General features: G+C 47.9%; 1 protein-coding gene across 1 annotated transcript; it reads left to right on the forward strand.

The window, feature by feature from the left end:
• The first annotated feature begins 65 nt into the window (after positions 1-65).
• On the forward strand, positions 66-2003 carry fam110c (family with sequence similarity 110 member C). Its single transcript, XM_084148993.1, has one exon. The coding sequence runs from the start codon at positions 71-73 to the stop codon at positions 1148-1150; it is 1080 nt and encodes a 359-aa protein (XP_084005119.1). The 5' UTR covers positions 66-70; the 3' UTR covers positions 1151-2003.
• Positions 2004-20068: the final 18065 nt, after the last annotated feature.

The raw sequence follows: 20068 nt of genomic DNA on the forward strand, positions 1-20068 counted from the left end.
CCCCTTTACATTCTGAGTACAGTTTTGGAATGCCAGCTAGCGTACTGTTTTGAAAGCAAAAACCAACAATATGACTAACAAAGGTGTAGATGCCACTAGAATTCTAGAGAAGGGTCCAGAATACCTTCGGAAACAGATGGAACTGGAGAGCGAGGCGAGGGGACGCATGAGCGCAGTGGAGATGCTTGCCGCAAGTAAAAAACAGTATGTCAAAAGTCAACAGGTGGTCAACTCTATACAGGAGCCCGTGGTTAGTTTTGGATCTGCCTCTGTTAGTAGTAACGGATCGTCTAACCGGAGCTCCAACTGGAGCGGTAGGAACAGTGGGAAGAATTCGCCTGCGGGTACAAGCAGTGTGCAAGGAGGGCGCTCGCCGCCGGAGGACAAAAATGTGCTGCATCGGACGACCTCCAAAAGAAGAGACTCACTTTTACTGTACCGACAGAAATGTGAACTTGTGAAAGGATCGACGCGTGAGCGAAACAAACTGAATTTAGGGCGCAGGTTGTTGCTCAGCTCTCTGGATAAGGCAAGTTTACTACCTGAGGCATCAGGTAAGGAATGCGAGGCAGAGGAAATGTATACCAAATTTACGACACCCGAAGGACTTGCCAAGCAATGTGATTCAAAGGCTGGCTATTCGAAACCCATACAGCCAGAAACACAATCTCTATCCACAGATGAAGAATGGACGGACGTAAGAAGCCCGCTGCCAAAAGTGGCCCCATGTGTGATGCAGAGACCCACTCACAAAAGAGTCGCGGAAGTTCAGAGGAGAGCTTGCAAAGGGGTCGGCCGTTCTCACTCTGACATCAGCTCAAGATATTCCAAAAACTTTGCCGACTTTGATGCGTTCTTCAAATACTGCGGACTGGATGGCGAAGTCATTGAGTCCCTGGGCAAAGAAAACTTTTCCGCGTGTTCGGATGAACTTGACAATAAAATCCGAAGCGTCAGCACCTCGACTTCAGATGACGGGTTCTCACGGAATAGTGGCGAGGACAGTAACGATGGTTTACTGGAAGAGGAGATGCATGAAACTGTTCGACAGGGGACATCGGTCATTGAGCGCAATGCCAGGATCATAAAGTGGCTGTACAGCTGTAAAAATGCCAAAGAGTCTGGGAAGAAATTACGAGATCTAAACTGACATTTCTGTTTTCAAAGGCGACATATAGGTTTATTTAGCTGTGTAGGCCTCTCTATTAGGCCTACCTATAGGCTGCCTGTTTTGGGCCTATGCCTACAACATAACCTAAGCTATTCCTTACCCACTAAAATGTTATGGCTACTTTTGCCTCTGAAATGCATCATTATTTCAAGCCAAGCAATTGACATAAATATATCCATTAGACTACTGACTGGCAAGTTGTCTATCAGAGTCTAACAGAATGATACTAGATGACATTCCTGGCCTTGAGGAATGGAAAACGCAGTGTAGGCCCCATCACACAATGTTTTCTTGACTATTGCACAATAGGTTATATGTTGTGTGTGTGTGTGTTTGGTTTTACTATCCTTGTGGGGACAAGAAGTCTTCACAAGGATAGTGAAACAAAGAACATTCAGATAAGAGGGGACATTTTGCTGGTTCCCACAAGGAAAAAGGCTATTTTAGACTTAGGGGTTAGGGTTAGGGTTACAATTAGGTTTAGGGTTAAGGTTAGGGTTAGGGGTTAGGGAACATAGGATTTTGAATGGGAATCAATTGTTTGGTCCCCACAAGGATAGTAAAACAAACCTGTGTGTGTGTGTGTGTGATTTCACTGATAACTACATCACTGATAAAACACATTTATTTGTTGTGTGTGAACACTTATGTGTTACTACAAATGTTACAAGTCCAAAAAGACCTCACAGATTCTATTGGTTGACTATCTTTGGACTTGTGGTTTTAGTTTGCTGTTATTTGTATAGACATTGCCTGTATTTCAGTATCCTGCCGGACTGGTGGAAATAGTCCTTTATACAGTATGTGTTCTTATATCAATAAAACCATTAACCTCTTCCGGATTGTAATTTCATGAACAGTTCTATTGGAATGCCAAAGCACATCTAGTCTTTGTCACATTGTTTCTATTGTAGAATCATTAAACAGGCCAATCAATACTGGGCATAAATATCTCTGGTACAGAATAAAATGGATGTTTCAGGGTTTTTATAATTGTCTGAGCCCAAGGCAACCTGAACAAAAGTTTGTCTTGTCTCAAGGGCAGGTAGTCATAAAGCAGCCATGAGAGAATGCACCTGTTAATTTGAACATTTATTTAGGTTAAAGGTCAATGATTGAATGTAACTGAATATCTCTCCTTTTTTCTCTTGCACATACCACCACTACCACTCGTCTCTATTTCACTCTCTCTCTGTTCTCCCCTCAACCCTCCCTTCTTCACTCCCTGTAATTACAGCTCACAGGCAGTAACATGAGAGGAAGAAAAGTGAGGGGGAGAGAGAGAGACACAGAGAGAGAGCGAGAGAGAACACAGAATCACACAGTCAACTACTCATGTGTGTATATGGATTATACATTCTTCATACACATACAGTACCAGTCAAACGTTTGGACACACCAACTCATTCAAGGGATTTTCTTTATTTTTACTATTTTCTACATTATATATTTTTCTACCTTGTAGAATAGAATAGTGAAGACATCAAAACTATGAAATAACACAAATGGAATCATGAAGTAACCAAAAAAGTGTTAAACAAATCAAAATGTATTTTATATTTGAGATTCTCCAAAGTAATCACCCTTTGCCTTGATGACAGCTTTGCACACTCTTGGCGTTCTCTTAACCAGCTTCATGAGGAATGCTTTTCCAACAGTCTTGAAGGAGTTCCCACATATGCTGAGCACTTGTTGGCTGCTTTTCCTTCACTCTGCGGTCCAACTCATCCCAAACCATCTTAATTGGGTTGAGGTTGGGGGATTGTGGAGGCCAGGTCATCTGATGCAGCACTCCATCACTCTCCTTGGTCAAATAGCCCTTACACAGCCTGGAGGTGTGTTTTGGGTCATTGTCCTGTTGAAAAACAAATTATAGTCCCAGTAAGCTCACACCAGATGGGACGGTGTATCGCTGCAGAATGCTGTGGTAGCCATGCTGGTTAAGTGTGCCTTGAATTCTAAATAAATCACAGACAGTGTCAACAGCAAAGCACCCCCACTCCATCACACCTCCTCCATGCTTCACGGTGGGAACCACACATGCAGAGATCATCCGTTCACCTACTCTGCGTCTCACAAAGACACAGCGGTTGGAACCAAACATCTCACATTTGGACTCATCAGACCAAAGGACAGATTTCCACCGGTCTAATGTCCATTGCTCATGTTTCTTTGCCCAAGCAAGTCTCTTCTTCTTATTGGTGTCCTTTAGTAGTGGTTTCTTTGCAGCAATTCAACCATGAAGGCCTGATTCACGCAGTCTCCTCTGAACAGTTGATGTTGAGATGTGTCTGTTACTTGAACTCTGTGAAGCATTTATTTGGGCTGCAATCTGAGGTGCAGTTAACTCTAATGAACTTATCCTCTGCAGCAGAGGTAACTCTGGGTCTTCCTTTCCTGTGGCGGTCCTCATGAGAGCCAGTTTCATCATAGCGCTTGATGGTTATTGCGACTGCATTTGAAGAAACTTTCAAAGTTCTTGACATTTTCCATATTGACTGACCTTCATGTATTAAAGTAATGACGGACTGTCGTTTCTCTTTGCTTATTTGAGCTGTTCTTGCCATAATATGGACTTGGTCTTTTACCAAATAGGGCTATCTTCTGTATACCAACTCTACTTTGTTACAACACAACTTATTGCCTCAAACGCATAAAGAAGGAAATAAATTCCACAAATTAACTTTTAAGAAGACACACCTTTAATTGAAATGCATTCCAGGTGACTACCTCATGAAGCTGGTTGAGAGAATGCCAAGAGTGTGCAACGCTGTCATCAAGGCAAAGTGTGGCTACTTTGAAGAATCTCAAATATAAAATATATTTATATTTGTTTAACACTTTTTTGGTTACTACATGATTCCATATGTGTTATTTCATAGTTTTGATGTCTTCACTATTATTCTACAATGTAGAAAATAGTAAAAATAAAGAAAAACCCTGGAATGAGTTGGTGCTGGGCACAAGCTGGTTGAATCAATGTTGTTTCAATGTAATTTGTCAACGTATTGTGATGTGGACTCTATGTGGAAAATACATTGGATTTGAAAAAGTAAAAGTGTTGTTTTGAGGGTGAAATTCCAACCAAAGAATTCTGTCATCATGGTAACCAATTTTCAACATAGACAAACCTATGATGAAGTTGTACATTTGAAACAACGTCAGACCTTCAATGTTATATCCACTATATATATTTTTTTAAACAATAGGCTGGGCAGCACCTCCTACTGGAGAATTGATCTATCTACAGCTATCCATTAGGTCTCCCCTCCAGGGTTTTAACCAAGCCCTGCCCGCTAATCTTTGATATTTGTCACTGACTACTACCAATGTGCTATCATGAGAATGATTATTGAGAGATCTCTTAATAAGCGGGCGGCAGGTAGCCTAGTGGTTAAGAGCGTTGGGCCAGAAAGGTTGCTGGTTCGAATACACTAGGTGAAAACTCTGTCAATGTGCCCTTAAGCAAGGCACTTAACCCTAACAGCTCTGATAAGTCGCTTAGTCTGCTAAAGGACTAAAATGTAAATATAGTAACTAGATTCAGTGTTGCTATCGAAGTCATTCTAAAGGGAAGGCTTAACAGAGCAAATGAAATGTAACCATACTTTACAAGTCATCCAGCATATCATCAATTATACTATTTATATTATATCTTGGGTATGATGCTCGAAGCTTCTCCCATTCTTCTCTGCAGATCCTTTCAAGCTCTGTCAGGTTGGATGAGGAGTGTCGCTGCACAGCTATTTTCAGGTCTCTCCAGAGATGTTCAATCGGGTTCAAGTCCGGGCTCTGGCTGGGCCACTCAAGGACATTCAGAGACTTGTCCCAAAGCCACTCCTGCGTTGTCTTGGCTGTGTGCTTAGGGTCCTTGTCTTGTTGGAAGGTGAACCTTCGCCCCAGTCTGAGGTCCTGAGCGCTCTGAAGCAGGTTTTCATCAACGATCTTTCTGTACTTTGATTCGTTCATCTTTCCCTCAATCCTGACTAGTCTCCCAGTCCCTGCCGCTGAAAAACATCCCCACAGCATGACGCTGGCACCACCATGCTTCACCGTAGGGATGGTGCTAGGTTTCCTACAGACGTGACGCTTGGCATTCAAGCCAAAGAGTTCAATCTTGGTTTCATCAGACCAGAGAATCTTGTTTCTCATGGTCTGAGAGTCCTTTAGGTGCCTTTCGGAAAACTCCAAGCGGGCTGTCATGTGCCTTTTACTGAGGAGTGGCTTCTGTCTGGCCACTCTACCATAAAGGCCTGATTGGTGGAGTGCTGCAAAGATGGTTGTCTTTCTGGAAGGTTCTCCCACCTCCACAGAGGAACTCTGGAGCTCTGTCAGTGTGACCATCGGGTTCTTGGTCACTTCCCTGACCAAGGCCCTTCTCCCCCGATTGCTCAGTTTGGCCGGGCGGCCAGCTCTAGGAAGAGTCTTGGTGGTTCCAAACTTCTTCCATTTAAGAATGATGGAGGCCACTGTGTTCTTGGGGACCTTCAATGCTGCAGAAATGTTTTGGTACCCTTCCCCAGATCTGTGCCTCGACACAATCCTGTCTCAGAGCTCTACGGACAATTCCTTCGACCTCATGGCTTGGTTTTTGCTCTGACATGCACTGTCAACTGTGGGACCTTATATAGACTGGTGTGTGCCTTTCCAAATCATGTCCAATCAATTGCATTTACTACAGGTGGACTCCAATCAAGTTGTAGAAACATCTCAAGGATGATCAATGGAAACAGGATGCACCTGAGCTCAATTTCGGGTCTCATAGCAAAAGGTCTGAATACTTATGTAAATAAGGTATTTCTGTTTTTTATTTGTAATATATTTGCTAAAATTTCTAAAAACCTCTTTTCGTTTTGTCATTATTGGGTATTTTTGTATTTAATCGATTTTAGAATAAGGCTGTAACGTAGCAAAATGTGGAAAAAGTCAAGGGGTCTGAATACTTTCCGAATGCACTGTAAGCCTAGGGTTTCAAGCTTTGGTTGATGTCAAATGTAATCTTCAAGTTAATAATGAATATTTTGGATTCACATCTCCATTTCAACCAAAAATCTAAGTTAAAGAATAAGACTAAATAAAATCAAACTTTATTTAAAGTGCCTTTAAAGTTTGATTTGATTTAGTCCTAATCTTTAACTTAGATTTTTGAGTGAAATGGAGAATCCAACATATCAATTATTAATTTGTAAACAAACAGGAATTAAAGTCAGACTAAGTCAGTGGTACATAAGATACATCTTCTTCAAATGTTGATATTTGGTTGCGTTGACAACCAAACACAATTCAATATCACTTTTGCAATTCAGTAAATAGCCTATTAATTTGTCGACAATTTAACAAATAATATGTTGGATTCACATCTCCAACAAAACCAAAAATAAAAGTGAAAGAATATAATTAAACCAGCGGCTCAGATGAAACTATCCAAGCATTAGATACATCTCCTTTAAATGTTGATATTTGGTTGTGTTGTAAACCTGGTGATAACACATTGGGAATTGAAAAAACTTCTGGCTCTCTTTTTGAGTTAGTGAATAAAGGTTGAAATCTTATCAATCAACATCTCAACCAAAAATGACCCACATTTCCACATTTAAATGACGTGGAGTGCCCAGTGGGATGTTATTACACACGTTTATTTGACAAGTGTCCTAATCAGGCCATCATTAACGCCCCCTCCACTCACAAATGTGCTGTTTCCTGTCTGTGTAGGCAGGTACACACTTTTCAGCCTCACCTATATTATGGGCACACCCATGTCTCCTCCAGAGATCTCTAGAAGGGGCTGACAGCAGCACAGGGACAAGTCTCATCCTGCCTATACACTCCCAAGCATTCAGAGGACTGCAACACTACTGTAAAAACCAATCCCACTTCACTCCAATTTTGAGCAGAGGCTGCACATGGCTACTAGTAGCAGCCTATTTGTGGGTTGATATACATTTGAAGGTAGCCCCTAGGAGGCAGCATCAGATTGTAACTGAGCCTTGCTCTCCATAAAAAAACCAAAGGATGTATGTGGCCAATGTTTTTCTTACTGTACGAGCTGCTTATCTGTGTGAAGTTAGTTTTCATGATACATCCCATAGTAATATCTGATTTAAGAAAATCTGACTGAAAAGAGATCACAAAATAAAACAAAAAAATATATTATGTGAATTGCATCAGGGCATGCCTGCAGTCCAATGTATAATGTTACTCACTCTGTGGAAGTGTCCTTACAACAAGGTGTCTGCTTGTGATCTGCTTCTCTCTCTCTCTCTCTCTCTCGCTCTCTCTCTCTCACACACACACACACATACACACACACAGGGCCTTTCTTTTATGTATTTAATAAACAATCACTAACAAAGACAAGGGGAACAGAGGGAACTAGGGGAATGAGCACCAGGTGTGTGTGATTGACAAGACATGACAAGTGGAGTGATGAGAATGAGATCGGCATTAGCTAGTACTCCGGTGACGACGAACGCCGAAGCCTGCCCGAACAAGGAGGAGGGGCAGCCTCGGTGGACATCGTGACAGTACCCCCCCCTTGACGCGCGGCTCCAGCAGTGTGCCGACCCTGGCCTCGGGGACGGCCAGGATGATGCGGAGCAGGGCGAGTCGGATGGCGACGGTGGAAATCCCTCAACAGGGAGGGATCGAGGATGTCCCGCCTTGGGACCCAGCACCGTTCCTCCGGACCGTACCCCTCCCACTCCACGAGATACTGAAGGCCCCCCCATCCGATGCCTCGAATCCAGGATGGAACGGACCGAGTACGCCGGGGCCCCCTCAATGTCCAGAGGAGGTGGAGGCACCTCCCGCACCTCAGACTCCTGGAGCGGACCAGCTACCACCGGCCTGAGGAGAGACACATGAAATGAGGGGTTATTACGGTAATCAGGGAGGAGTAACAACCTGTATGTCACCTCATTAATTCTCCTCAGGACTTTAAACGGCCCCACAAACCGTGGGCTCAGCTTCCGGCAGGGCAGGCGGAGGGGCAGATTCCGGGTCGAGAGCCAGACCCGATCCCCCGGTACGAACACCGGGGCCTCCCTGCAGTGGCGGTCAGCGTTGGCCTTCTGACGACGCACGGCGCGCTGGAGGCGAACGTGGGCAGCGTCCCAAGTCTCCTCCGCGCGCCGAAACCTGTCATCCACCGCAGGAGCCTCGGTCTGGCTCTGGTGCCACGGTGCCAGAACCAGTTGGTAACCTAAAACACATTGGAAGGGTGTTAGGTTAGTGGAGGAGTGGCGGAGAGAGTTCTGAGCATATTCTGCCCATGGCAGGAACACCGACCACTCCCCCGGCCGGTCCTGACAGTAGGTCCACAGGAACCTACCCACATCCTGATTCACCCTTTCCACCTGCCCATTACTCTCGGGATGAAATCCAGAGGTCAGGCTGACCAGACGTTCCATGAACGCCTTCCAGAATCTAGACGTGAACTAGGGACCCCGGTCAGACACTATATCCTCTGGTACCCCGTAGTGCCGGAAGACGTGAGTAAACAGAGCCTCCGCAGTCTGCAGGGCCGTGGGGAGACCGGGCAGAGGAAGGAGGCGGCAGGACTTTGAAAAGCGGACCACAACGACCAGGATAGTGGTGTTACCTTGTGAGGGGGGAAGATCAGTGAGGAAATCAATACTTAAGTGAGACCATGGTCGTTGTGGAACTGGTAAAGGTTGTAGCTTACCTGCTGGGAGATGCCTAGGTGCCTTACTCTGGGCACACACTGAGCAGGAGGACACATACACCCTCACATCCTTAGCCAAGGTAGGCCACCAGTACTTCTCGGTCAGGCAGCGCATTGTACGACCGATACCTGGATGACCAGAGGAGGGTGAAGTGTGTGCCCAGTAGATCAAACAATCACGGATAAGCGCAGGCACGTACTGCAGCCCAGCTGGACACTGCGGTGGAGATGGATCTGTGCGTAATGCCTGCGCTATATCCGCGTCCATCGCCCATACTACAGGTGCCACAATGCATGAGGCCGGGAGTATGGGGGTGTTGTCACTGGGCCTCTCCTCTGTATCATACAGCCGAGACAGTGCGTCTGCCTTCAAGTTCTTTGTACCCGGAATGTATGAGAGTGTGAAATCAAACCGGGTGAAGAAGAGGGCCCACCTGGCCTGGCGAGGATTCAGCCTCCTCGCTGCCCGAATGTACTCCAGGTTACGGTGGTCTGTCCAGACGAGGAAAGGGTGTTTCGCCCCTTCGAGCCAATGTCTCCACACCGTCAAAGCTCGGACAACAGCCAGCAGCTCCCGATCACCAACGCCGTAGTTCTGCTCCGCCGAGCTGAGCTTCTTAGAAAAGAAGGCACAGGGGCGGAGATTGAGTGGCGTGCCCGAGCATTGGGATAGTACAGCGCCTATCCCTACCTCAGACGCATCCAACTCCACTACGAACGGTAGTGATGGATCGGGGTGAGCCAGTACCGGGGCTGAGGTGAACAGATCCCGCAATCTATTGAAGGCCAAATCTGCCTCAGCAGACCAGCGGAGCCGGGACGGCCCACCCTTCAACAAGGAGGTAATGGGAGCTGCGACCTTGCCAAAGCCTCGAATAAACATTCGATAGTAGTTGGCAAAGCCAAGGAAGCGCTGCACCTCCTTTACCGTGGTTGGAGTCGGCCAATTACGCACGGCTGAAATGCGGTCTCCCTCCATCTCCACACCTGTGGTAGTAATGCAGTATCTGAGGAAGGAGATTGGCATAAAGATCATTCTCCAGCAGTCAGACCAGTACCTTGCGAACCAGGGACACACACACTGCGACCAAGCATGTACCGAAACACCTCGTTCACAAAGGACTGGAAAATGGATGGAGCATTCATCAAACCGTAGGGCATCACCAGTTATTCATAATGCCCCGAGGTTGTGCTGAATGCTGTTTTCCACTCATCCCCTTCCTGAATACGCACCAGGTTGTAGGCACTCCTGAGGTCTAATTTTGTGAAAGAACGGGCCCCATGCATTGAATCAATCACTGAAGGAATGAGGGGAAGAGGATAACTGAATCGTACCGTCACATTATTCAGTGGTCGATAATCAATGCACGGGCGTAAACCGCCATCTTTCTTTTTCACAAAGAAGAAGCTTGAGGAGGCAGGTGGAGTGGAGGGACGTATATATCCCTGGCGCAGGGACTCGGTGACGTATGTTTCCATAGCCTCCGTTTCAGCCTGCGACAGGGGATACACATGACTCCTGGGAGGTACAGCATCTACTCAAAGGTTTATCGTGCAATCCCCCTCCCAATGAGGTGGTAATTTAGTTGCTTGCATCTTGGAAAACGCACGCGCCAGATCATGGTATTCGGGGGGAATGCGCACGGTGGGGATACCGTCTGGACTTTCCACCATAGTTGCCCAATGGAAACACCTAGACACCTACCCTGGCAGTCACGCGACCATCCCGTAAGAACCCTCTGCGGCCATGAGAACTTGGGGTTGTGAAGGGCTAACCACGGGATACCCAAGACTACAGGGTAAGCAGGAGACTCAATAATCATAAAGTTGATCTGCTCAACATGCGTCTTCTGCATAATCATGGTGACTGAACCCGTAAACTCCTTAACCAACCCGGACCCTAATGGTCGACTATCAAGTGCTCTGATGGGGAGTGGAATGGATAGGGGAACCAGTAAAATGCCGTGACGGCGTGCAAATGCCCTGTCCATAAAGTTCCCAGCTGCGCCTGAATCGACTAGCGCCTTACACTGGGAACCTACCAAGTGATCGGGGAAGGAGATAGGTAAAGTACAATGCGCCGCAAAGGGCTCTGAACACGTTTGGGCATTCATTACCTGGGGTGATGCGTGAGTACCCTGCCTACCGCCTCCAGACCAAAATAACGTTGACGGCGACGTGAAGTGGATTGTCCCTTCGTGCCACCAGAGTGGTACTGTCGCTGTCCTCCTGTGCTCTCTCAACCGGTGGCTCCTCCCAGCTCCATCTGCTCGGGGTCAGAATTGTCCGGAGTGAGAACGGGAAGACCCCTACAAGGACGTCCTCTGGCTGCCAGCAGATTGTCCAGCCGGATGGCCATGTCTACCAGTTGGGAGAATGATAGCATGGCATCCCGGCAGGCTAGCTCCCATCGGATCTCCTCTTTTAAGTTGCACCGGAAATGGTCGATTAGGGTCCACTCGTTTCACCCAAACCCCGCTGCCAGCGTCCGGAACTCCAGTGCGTAGTCCTGTGCGGTCCTCGTCCCCTGCCTTAAATGGACCAGTCGTTCGCCCGCCTCTCAAAAACTGCCCGAAAGAGGTGAGCAAACTCCCCGTAGTCCTCCAGCGTGGAACCTCCCTCGTTCCACACCACGTTGGCCCACTCCAGGGCTTTCCCACAAAGGCAGGAAACGAGGACAGATACATTCTCCCGCTCTAGGGGTGCCGGTCTGATGCTGGAGAAGTATAACTCCAGCTGGAGTAAAAATCCCTTACATAGCGCCGTCGTCCCATCAAACGCCGGTGGCCGGGATATCTGGATCCGTTCAGGGGCTGGGGTGTAGGTAGCTGGATCCGGTTGACCAGCTGGTCTCGAGAGATCGGGTCCTCCTCTCTCCAGGCGTTGAACTGCCTGATCCATCGCTTCTCCCAAGCTGGCTAGCATCGATGAATGCTCCTGAACCCTTGCAACAACTCCAGGCATGCGGTCTTCTCCTGCTGGCTCCATATCAGGTGAGTGATTCTGTGACAAGGTGAAATGAAGGAGTCAGGCGCAGGAGGTAAAATACCGAAGTCCAGAGTTTAATGCGTTCACATATATCAAACGCCCCAAGCGTCCAAAGTAACAAGCTCAAGGGAAAACATCCACCTTGGTATAAATACAATGTTGAGTAGCTCAACCGAGCTAACATGCTCTCACAATAAACAATCACTCACAAAGACAAGCGGAACAGAGGGAACACTTATACACATACTAATTAGGGGAATGAGCACCAGGTGTGTGTGATTGACAAGACATGACAAGTAGAGTGATGAGAATGAGATCGGCAGTAGCTAGTACTCCGGTGACGACAAACGCCGAAGCCTGCCCGAACAAGGAGGAGGGGCAGCCTCGGTGGACATCGTGACAATTGGATATCAGAGCGGCGGTAACTCACCAGAACTACCAGCATTACGACCAGGAAAATGACTTTCCCGAAGCAGATCCTTTGTTCGCTCTCCCCAGGGCAATTTAACTGATTCCAGAGGCCGACCCAAAACATTGCCGGCGGAGGAGAGGCTTAGGAGGTGCGCACACTACCCACCGCTTCCGAGTATATTACTTGCTAATGTTCAGTCTTTGGATTACAAAGTTGACGAGCTCAGGGAAAAGGTTTCTTTCTAGAGAGACATCAGGGCCTGTAACATACTTTGTTTTTCTGGATATTCTGTTGAAATCGGTCCAGCCAGATTCTCAGTTCATCGTGCAATGCAGAAGGAGGGAAGCAGAAGGGCGGAGGTGTGTGTTTCATGACTAACGACTCATGGTGTAATTGTAGTAACATACAGGAACTCAAGTCCTTTTGTTCACCTGACCTAGAATACCTCACAATCAAATGCCGACCGTATTATCTCCCAAGATAATTTTCCTCGGTTATAGCCACAGCCGTTTATATCCCCCCTCAAGCCGATACCACGACGAGCCCTCAAAGAACTTCACTGGACTTTATGCAAACTGAAAACCACATATCCTGAGGCTGCATTTATTGTAGCTGGGGTTTCTAACAAAGCAAATTTGAGGACTAGGCTGCCGAAGTTCTATCAACATATCGACTGTTGTACTCGCGCTGCTAAAACACTTGACCATTGCTATTCGAACTTCCGGGATGCTAACAAGGCCCCCCCCCCCGCCCTCCTTTCTGCAAATCTGACCACGACTCCATTTTGCTCCTCCCTTCCTATAGGCAGAAACTCAAACAGGAAGTACCCGTGCTAAGGACTATTCAATGCTAGTCTGACCAATCGGAATCCACGCTTCAAGATTGTTTTGATCACGCGGACTAGGATATCTTCCGGGTAGCTTGCGAAAATAATTTACAGGAATACACTGAAACGGTGACTGAGTTTATCAGGAAGTGTATAAGAGATGTTGTGCTCACTGTGACTATTAAAACCTAACCTAACCAGAAACCGTGGATAGATGGCAGCATTTGCACAAAACTTAAAAAAACACTGCATTTAACCATGGCAAGGTGACTGGGAATATGTCAGAATACAAACAGTGTAGCTATTCACTCCGCAAGGCAATCAAACAGGCAAAACGTCAGTATAGAGTATAGAGACGTACAGTGGGGGAAAAAAGTATTTAGTCAGCCACCAATTGTGCAAGTTCTCCCACTTAAAAAGATGAGAGAGGCCTGTAATTTTTATCATAGGTACACGTCAACTATGACAGACGAAATTAGATATTTTTTTCCAGAAAATCACATTGTAGGATTTTTTATGAATTATTTGCAAATTATGGTGGAAAATAAGTATTTGGTCAATAACAAAAGTTTCTCAATACTTTGTTATATACCCTTTGTTGGCAATGACACAGGTCAAACGTTTTCTTTAAGTCTTCACAAGGTTTTCACACACTGTTGCTGGTAGTTTGGCCCATTCCTCCATGCAGATTGTCACGCCCTGGCTCCGGGGACTCTAGTATGTTGAGCCAGGGTGTGAGTTTTCATTTGTTTATGTTCTAGTTGTTGTATATCTATGTTGGCCAGGGTGGCTCCCAATCAGAGACGGCTGTAGCTCGTTGTCTCTGATTGGGAGTCATACTTAGGTAGCCGTTAGGCATTCATTATTTGTGGTTTCTTGTTCCGTGTTGGTTTGTTTATGTAACCAGGGACGTCACGTTTCGTTTTGTTGTTTTGATCGTGTGATCATTCTAATAAATAAAATGTTCGCATTCAACGCTGCGCCTTGGTCCTCCTCTATGAATGACGATCGTGACAGAAGAAACCACCAAGATGTGACCAAGCAGCGTGTCCAGGAGCCATCGCCAGGGAGATCCCTAACAGATCTCCTTCGCCTCCTCGACTGGGTCAAGCCAAGTGAGGAAGAGAAGGGCTTGACATTGTGGCAGAAGGGCGAAAGGCTGGCGAGGGACATGGAGACCTGGTCCACGGGTAGGGGAGACGCCCAGAAATTTTTTAGGGGGGGGGCTAACGCCGTGGACGACGGGCCAGCAGGAGACCGCGGCAGAGCGGCCCAGCGGATTGGCAGAGGAGGCCGCCAGGTTACGGGGGCCACTGGTCGAAGAGGGGGTGGAAGATGTAGAGGCACGGCGAGAGGTACTGGCGTGTGTTGCCAGTCCGGTCCGGCCTGTTCCTGATCCCCACGTAGGGCCAGTGGTGTGTGTTCCCAGTACGGTCCGGCCTGTTCCTGCCACTCGCACCAAGTCTACGGTGCGCATCGCCAGCTCGGCCCGGCCCATTCCTGCTCCCCGCACCAAGTCAGTGGTGCGTTTCGTCAGCCCTGTCCGGCCCGTTCCTGCTCTCCGCACCAAGTCTGTGGTGCGCGTCGCCAGCCCAGTCCGGCCCATTCCTGCTCCCCGCACCAAGTCTGTGGTGCGTTTCGTCAGCCCTGTCCGGCCCGTTCCTGCTCTCCGCACCAAGTCTGTGGTGCGCGTCGCCAGCCCAGTCCGGCCCATTCCTGCTCCCCGCACCAAGTCTGTGGTGCGTTTCGTCAGCCCTGTCCGGCCCGTTCCTGCTCTCCGCACCAAGTCTGTGGTGCGCGTCGCCAGCCCAGTCCGGCCCATTCCTGCTCCCCGCACCAAGTCAGTGGTGCGCGTCGTCAGCCCGGCACGGCCCGTTCCTGCTCCCCGCACCAAGTCAGTGGTGCGCTTCGTCAGCCCGGTCCGGCCCGCTCCTGCTCCCCGCACCAAGTCAGTGGTGCGTTTCGTCAGCCCGGCTCGGCCCGCTCCTGCTCCCCACACCAAGCCAGTGGTGTGCGTCGTCAGTCCGGCACGGCCCGTGCCTGTTCCACCGGTGGCGGGTCCGGCACGTGACGCCGGAGCTAGAGCAATCCGCTCCACCAGTGTTCAGTTCAGCTCTGGTCAGCAGGGCCAGACCGGACCAGGGGTACTTTGGGGGGTTAGAGAAGGAGTGGGGGTCATGTCCGGAGCCGGATCCGCCGCCGAGGCGGAGTGCCCACCCGGTCCCTCCCCTGTTGTATTTGGTTGGCGCGGTCGGAGTCCGCGCCTTTAGGGGGGGGTACTGTCACGCCCTGGCTCCGGGGACTCTAGTATGTTGAGCCAGGGTGTGAGTTTTCATTTGTTTATGTTCTAGTTGTTGTATATCTATGTTGGCCAGGGTGGCTCCCAATCAGAGACGGCTGTAGCTCGTTGTCTCTGATTGGGAGTCATACTTAGGTAGCCGTTAGGCATTCATTATTTGTGGTTTCTTGTTCCGTGTTGGTTTGTTTATGTAACCAGGGACGTCACGTTTCATTTTGTTGTTTTGATCGTGTGATCATTCTAATAAATAAAATGTTCGCATTCAACGCTGCGCCTTGGTCCTCCTCTATGAATGACGATCGTGACACAGATCTCCTCTAGAGCAGTGATGTTTTGGGGCTGTCGCTGGGCAACACAGACTTTCAACTCCCTCCAAAGATTTTCTATGGGGTTGAGATCTGGAGACTTGCTAGGCCACTCCAGGACCTTGAAATGCTTCTTACGAAGCCACTCCTTCGTTGCCTGGATGGTGTGTTTGGGATCATTGTCATGCTGAAAGACCCAGCCACGTTTCATCTTCAATGCCCTTGCTGATGGAAGGAGGTTTTCACTCAAAATCTCACGATACATGGCCCCATTCATTCTTTCCTTTACACGGATCAGTCGTCCTGGTCCCTTTGCAGAAAAACAGCCCCAAAGCATGATGTTTCCACCCCCATGCTTCACAGTAGGTATGGTGTTCTTTGGATGCAACTCAGCATTCTTTGTCCTCCAAACACGACGAGTTGAGTTTTTACCAAAAAGTTCTATTTTGGTTTCATCTGACCATATGACATTCTCCCAATCCTCTTCTGGATCATCCAAATGCACTCTAGCAAACTTCAGATGGGCCTGGACATGTACTGGCTTAAGCAGGGGGACAAGTCTGGCACTGCAGGATTTGAGTCCCTGGCGGCGTAGTGTGTTACTGATGGTAGGCTTTGTTACTTTGGTCCCAGCTCTCTGCAGGTCATTCACTAGGTCCCCCCGTGTGGTTCTGGGATTTTTGCTCACCGTTCTTGTGATCATTTTGACCCCACGGGGTGAGATCTTGCGTGGAGCCCCAGATCGAGGGAGATTATCAGTGGTCTTGTATGTCTTCCATTTCCTAATAATTGCTCCCACAGTTGATTTCTTCAAACCAAGCTGCTTACCTATTGCAGATTCAGTCTTCCCAGCCTAGTGCAGGTCTACAATTTTGTTTCTGGTGTCCTTTGACAGCTCTTTGGTCTTGGCCATAATGGAGTTTGGAGTGTGACTGTTTGAGGTTGTGGACAGGTGTCTTTTATACTGATAACAAGTTCAAACAGGTGCCATTAATACAGGTAACGAGTGGAGGACAGAGGAGCCTCTTAAAGAAGAAGTTACAGGTCTGTGAGAGCCAGAAATCTTGCTTGTTTGTAGGTGACCAAATACTTATTTTCCACCATAATTTGCAAATAAATTCATTAAAAATCCTACAATGTGATTTTCTGGATATTTTTTTCTCAATATGTCTGTCATAGTTGACGTGTACCTATGATGAAAATTACAGGCCTCTCTCATCTTTTTAAGTGGGAGAACTTGCACAATTGGTGGCTGACTAAATACTTTTTTTCCCCACTGTATGTGGCAGGGTCTACAGACAATCACGGACTACAAAAGGAAAACCAGCCACGTCGCCGACACCGACGTCTTGCTTCCTGACAAGCTAAACACCTTCTTCGCCGGCTTTGAGGATAACACAGTGCCACCTACCAAGGACTGTGGGCTCTCCTTCTCCGTGGCCGACGTGAGTAAGACATTTAAGCATGTTAACCCTCGCAAGGCTGCCGGCCCAGACAGCATCCCTAGCCGCATCCTTAGAGCATGCGCAGACCAGCTGGCTGGTGTGTTTACAGACATATTCAATTTTTCCCTATCCCAGTCTGCTGTCCCCACATGCTTCAAGATGGCCACCATTGTTCCTGTACCCAAGAAAGGAAAGGTAACTGAACTAAATGACTATCGCCCCGTAGCACTCACCTCTCTAGTGCTTTGAGAGACTAGTCAAGGATCATATCACCTCTACCTTACCTGTCACCCTAGACCCACTTCAATTTGCTTACCGCCCCAATAGATCCACAGACGATGCAATCGCCATCACACTGCACACTGCCCTATCCCATCTGGACAAGAGGAATACCTATGTAAGAATTCTGTTCATTGACTATAGCTCAGCATTCAACACCATAGTACCCTCTAAGCTCATCATTAAGCTCGAGGACCTGGGTCTGAACCCGCCCTGTGCAACTGGGTCCTGGACTACCTGACGGGATGCCCCCAGGTGGTGAAGGTAGGAAACAAGACCTCCACTTCGCTGATCCTCAACACTGGGGCCCCACAAGGGTGCGTGCTCAGCCCACTCCTGTACTCCCTGTTCCCCAATGACTGCGTGGCCAAGCACGCCTCCAACTCAATCATTAAGTTTGCAGACGACACAACAGTAGTAGGCTTGATTACCAACAATGACGAGACAGCCTACAGGGAGGAGGTGAGGGCTCTGGGAGTGTGATGCCAGGAAAATAACCTCTCACTCAACGTCATCAAAACAAAGGAGATGATCGTGGACTTCAGGAAACAGCAGAGGGTGCACCCCCCTATCCACATCGACAGGACCGCAGTGGAGAAGTTGGAAAGTTTCAAGTTCCTTGGCGTACACATCACTGACAAACTGAAATGGTCCACCCACACAGACAGTGTGATGAAGAAGCAACAGAGCCTCTTCAACCTCAGGAGGCTGAAGAAATTTGGCTTGGCCCCTAAAACCCCCACAAACTCTTACAGATGCACAATTGAGAGCATCCTGTCGGGCTGTATCACCGCCTGGTTCGGCAACTGCACCGCCCACAACTGCAGGGCTCTCAAGAGGGTGGTGCGGTCTGCCCAACGCATTACCGGGGGCAAACTACCCACCCTCCAGGACACCTACAGCACCCGATGTCACAGGAAGGCCAAAAAGATAATCAAGGACATCAACCACCCGAGCCACTGCCTGTTCACCCCGCTATCATCCAGAAGACGAGGTCAGTATAGGTGCATCAAAACCGGGACCGAGAGATTGAAAAACAGCTTCTATCTCAAGGCCATCAGACCGTTAAATAGCCATCACTAGCACATTAGAGGCTGCTGCCTATAGACATAGACTAGAAATCACTGGCCACTTTAATAATGTTTACATATCTTGCATTACTCATCTCATATGTACAGTGGGGAGAACAAGTATTTGATACACTGCTGATTTTACAGGTTTTCCTACTTACAAAGCATGTAGAGGTCTGTAATTTTTATCATAGGTACACTTAAACTGTGAGAGACGGAATCTAAAACAAAGATTTTTAAGTAATTAATTTGCATTTTATTGCATGACATAAGTATTTGATCACCTACCAACCAGTAAGAATTCCGGCTCTCACAGACCTGTTAGTTTTTCTTTAAGAAGCCCTCCTGTTCTCCACTCATTACCTGTATTAACTGCACCTGTTTGAACTTGTTACCTGTATAAAAGACACCTGTCCACACACTCAATCAAACAGACTCCAACCTCTCCACAATGGCCAAGACCAGAGAGCTGTGTAAGGACATCAGGGATAAAATTGTAGACCTGCACAAGGCTGGGATGGGCTACAGGACAATAGGCAAGCAGCTTGGTGAGAAGGCAACAACTGTTGGCGCAATTATTAGAAAATGGAAGAAGTTCAAGATGACGGTCAATCACCCTCGGTCTGGGGCTCCATGCAAGATCTCACCCCGTGGGGCATCAATGATCATGAGGAAGGTGAGGGATCAGCCCAGAACTACACGGCAGGACCTGGTCAATGACCGGAAGAGCACTGGGACCACAGTCTCAAAGAAAACCATTAGTAACACACTACACCGTCATGGATTAAAATCCTGCAGCGCACGCAAGGTCCCCCTGCTCAAGCCAGCGCATGTCCAGGCCCGTCTGAAGTTTGCCAATGACCATCTGGATGATCCAGAGGAGGAATGGGAGAAGGTCATGTGGTCTGATGAGACAAAATACTTTTTGGTCTAAACTCCACTCGCCGTGTTTGGAGGAAGAAGAATGATGAGTACAACCCCAAGAACACCATCCCAACCGTGAAGCATGGAGGTGGAAACATCATTCTTTGGGGATGCTTTTCTGCAAAGGGGACAGGACGACTGCACCGTATTGAGGGGAGGATGGATGGGGCCATGTATCGCGAGATCTTGGCCAACAACCTCCTTCCCTCAGTAAGAGCATTGAAGATGGGTCGTGGCTGGGTCTTCCAGCATGACAACGACCCGAAACACACAGCCAGGGCAACTAAGGAGTGGCTCCGTAAGAAGCATCTCAAGGTCCTGGAGTGGCCTAGCCAGTCTCCATACCTGAACCCAATAGAAAATATTTGGAGGGAGCTGAAAGTCCGTATTGCCCAGCGACAGCCCCGAAACCTGAAGGATCTGGAGAAGGTCTGTATGGAGGAGTGGGCCAAAATCCCTGCTGCAGTGTATGCAAACCTGGTCAAGACCTACAGGAAACATATGATCTCTGTAATTGCAAACAAAGGTTTCTGTACCAAATATTAAGTTCTGCTTTTCTGATGTATCAAATACTTATGTCATGCAATAAAATGCAAATTAATTACTTAAAAATCATACAATGTGATTTTCTGGATTTTTGTTTTAGATTCCGTCTCTCACAGTTG

Source organism: Coregonus lavaretus (genome assembly GCF_964263955.1).
Source record: "Coregonus lavaretus genome assembly, chromosome: 31".
Classification (NCBI taxonomy): domain Eukaryota; kingdom Metazoa; phylum Chordata; class Actinopteri; order Salmoniformes; family Salmonidae; genus Coregonus; species Coregonus lavaretus.

Excerpts from the sequence above, each read along its gene's own strand:
- fam110c (XM_084148993.1), top strand. The coding sequence starts at position 71 with ATGACTAACAAAGGTGTAGATGCCACTAGAATTCTAGAGAAGGGTCCA.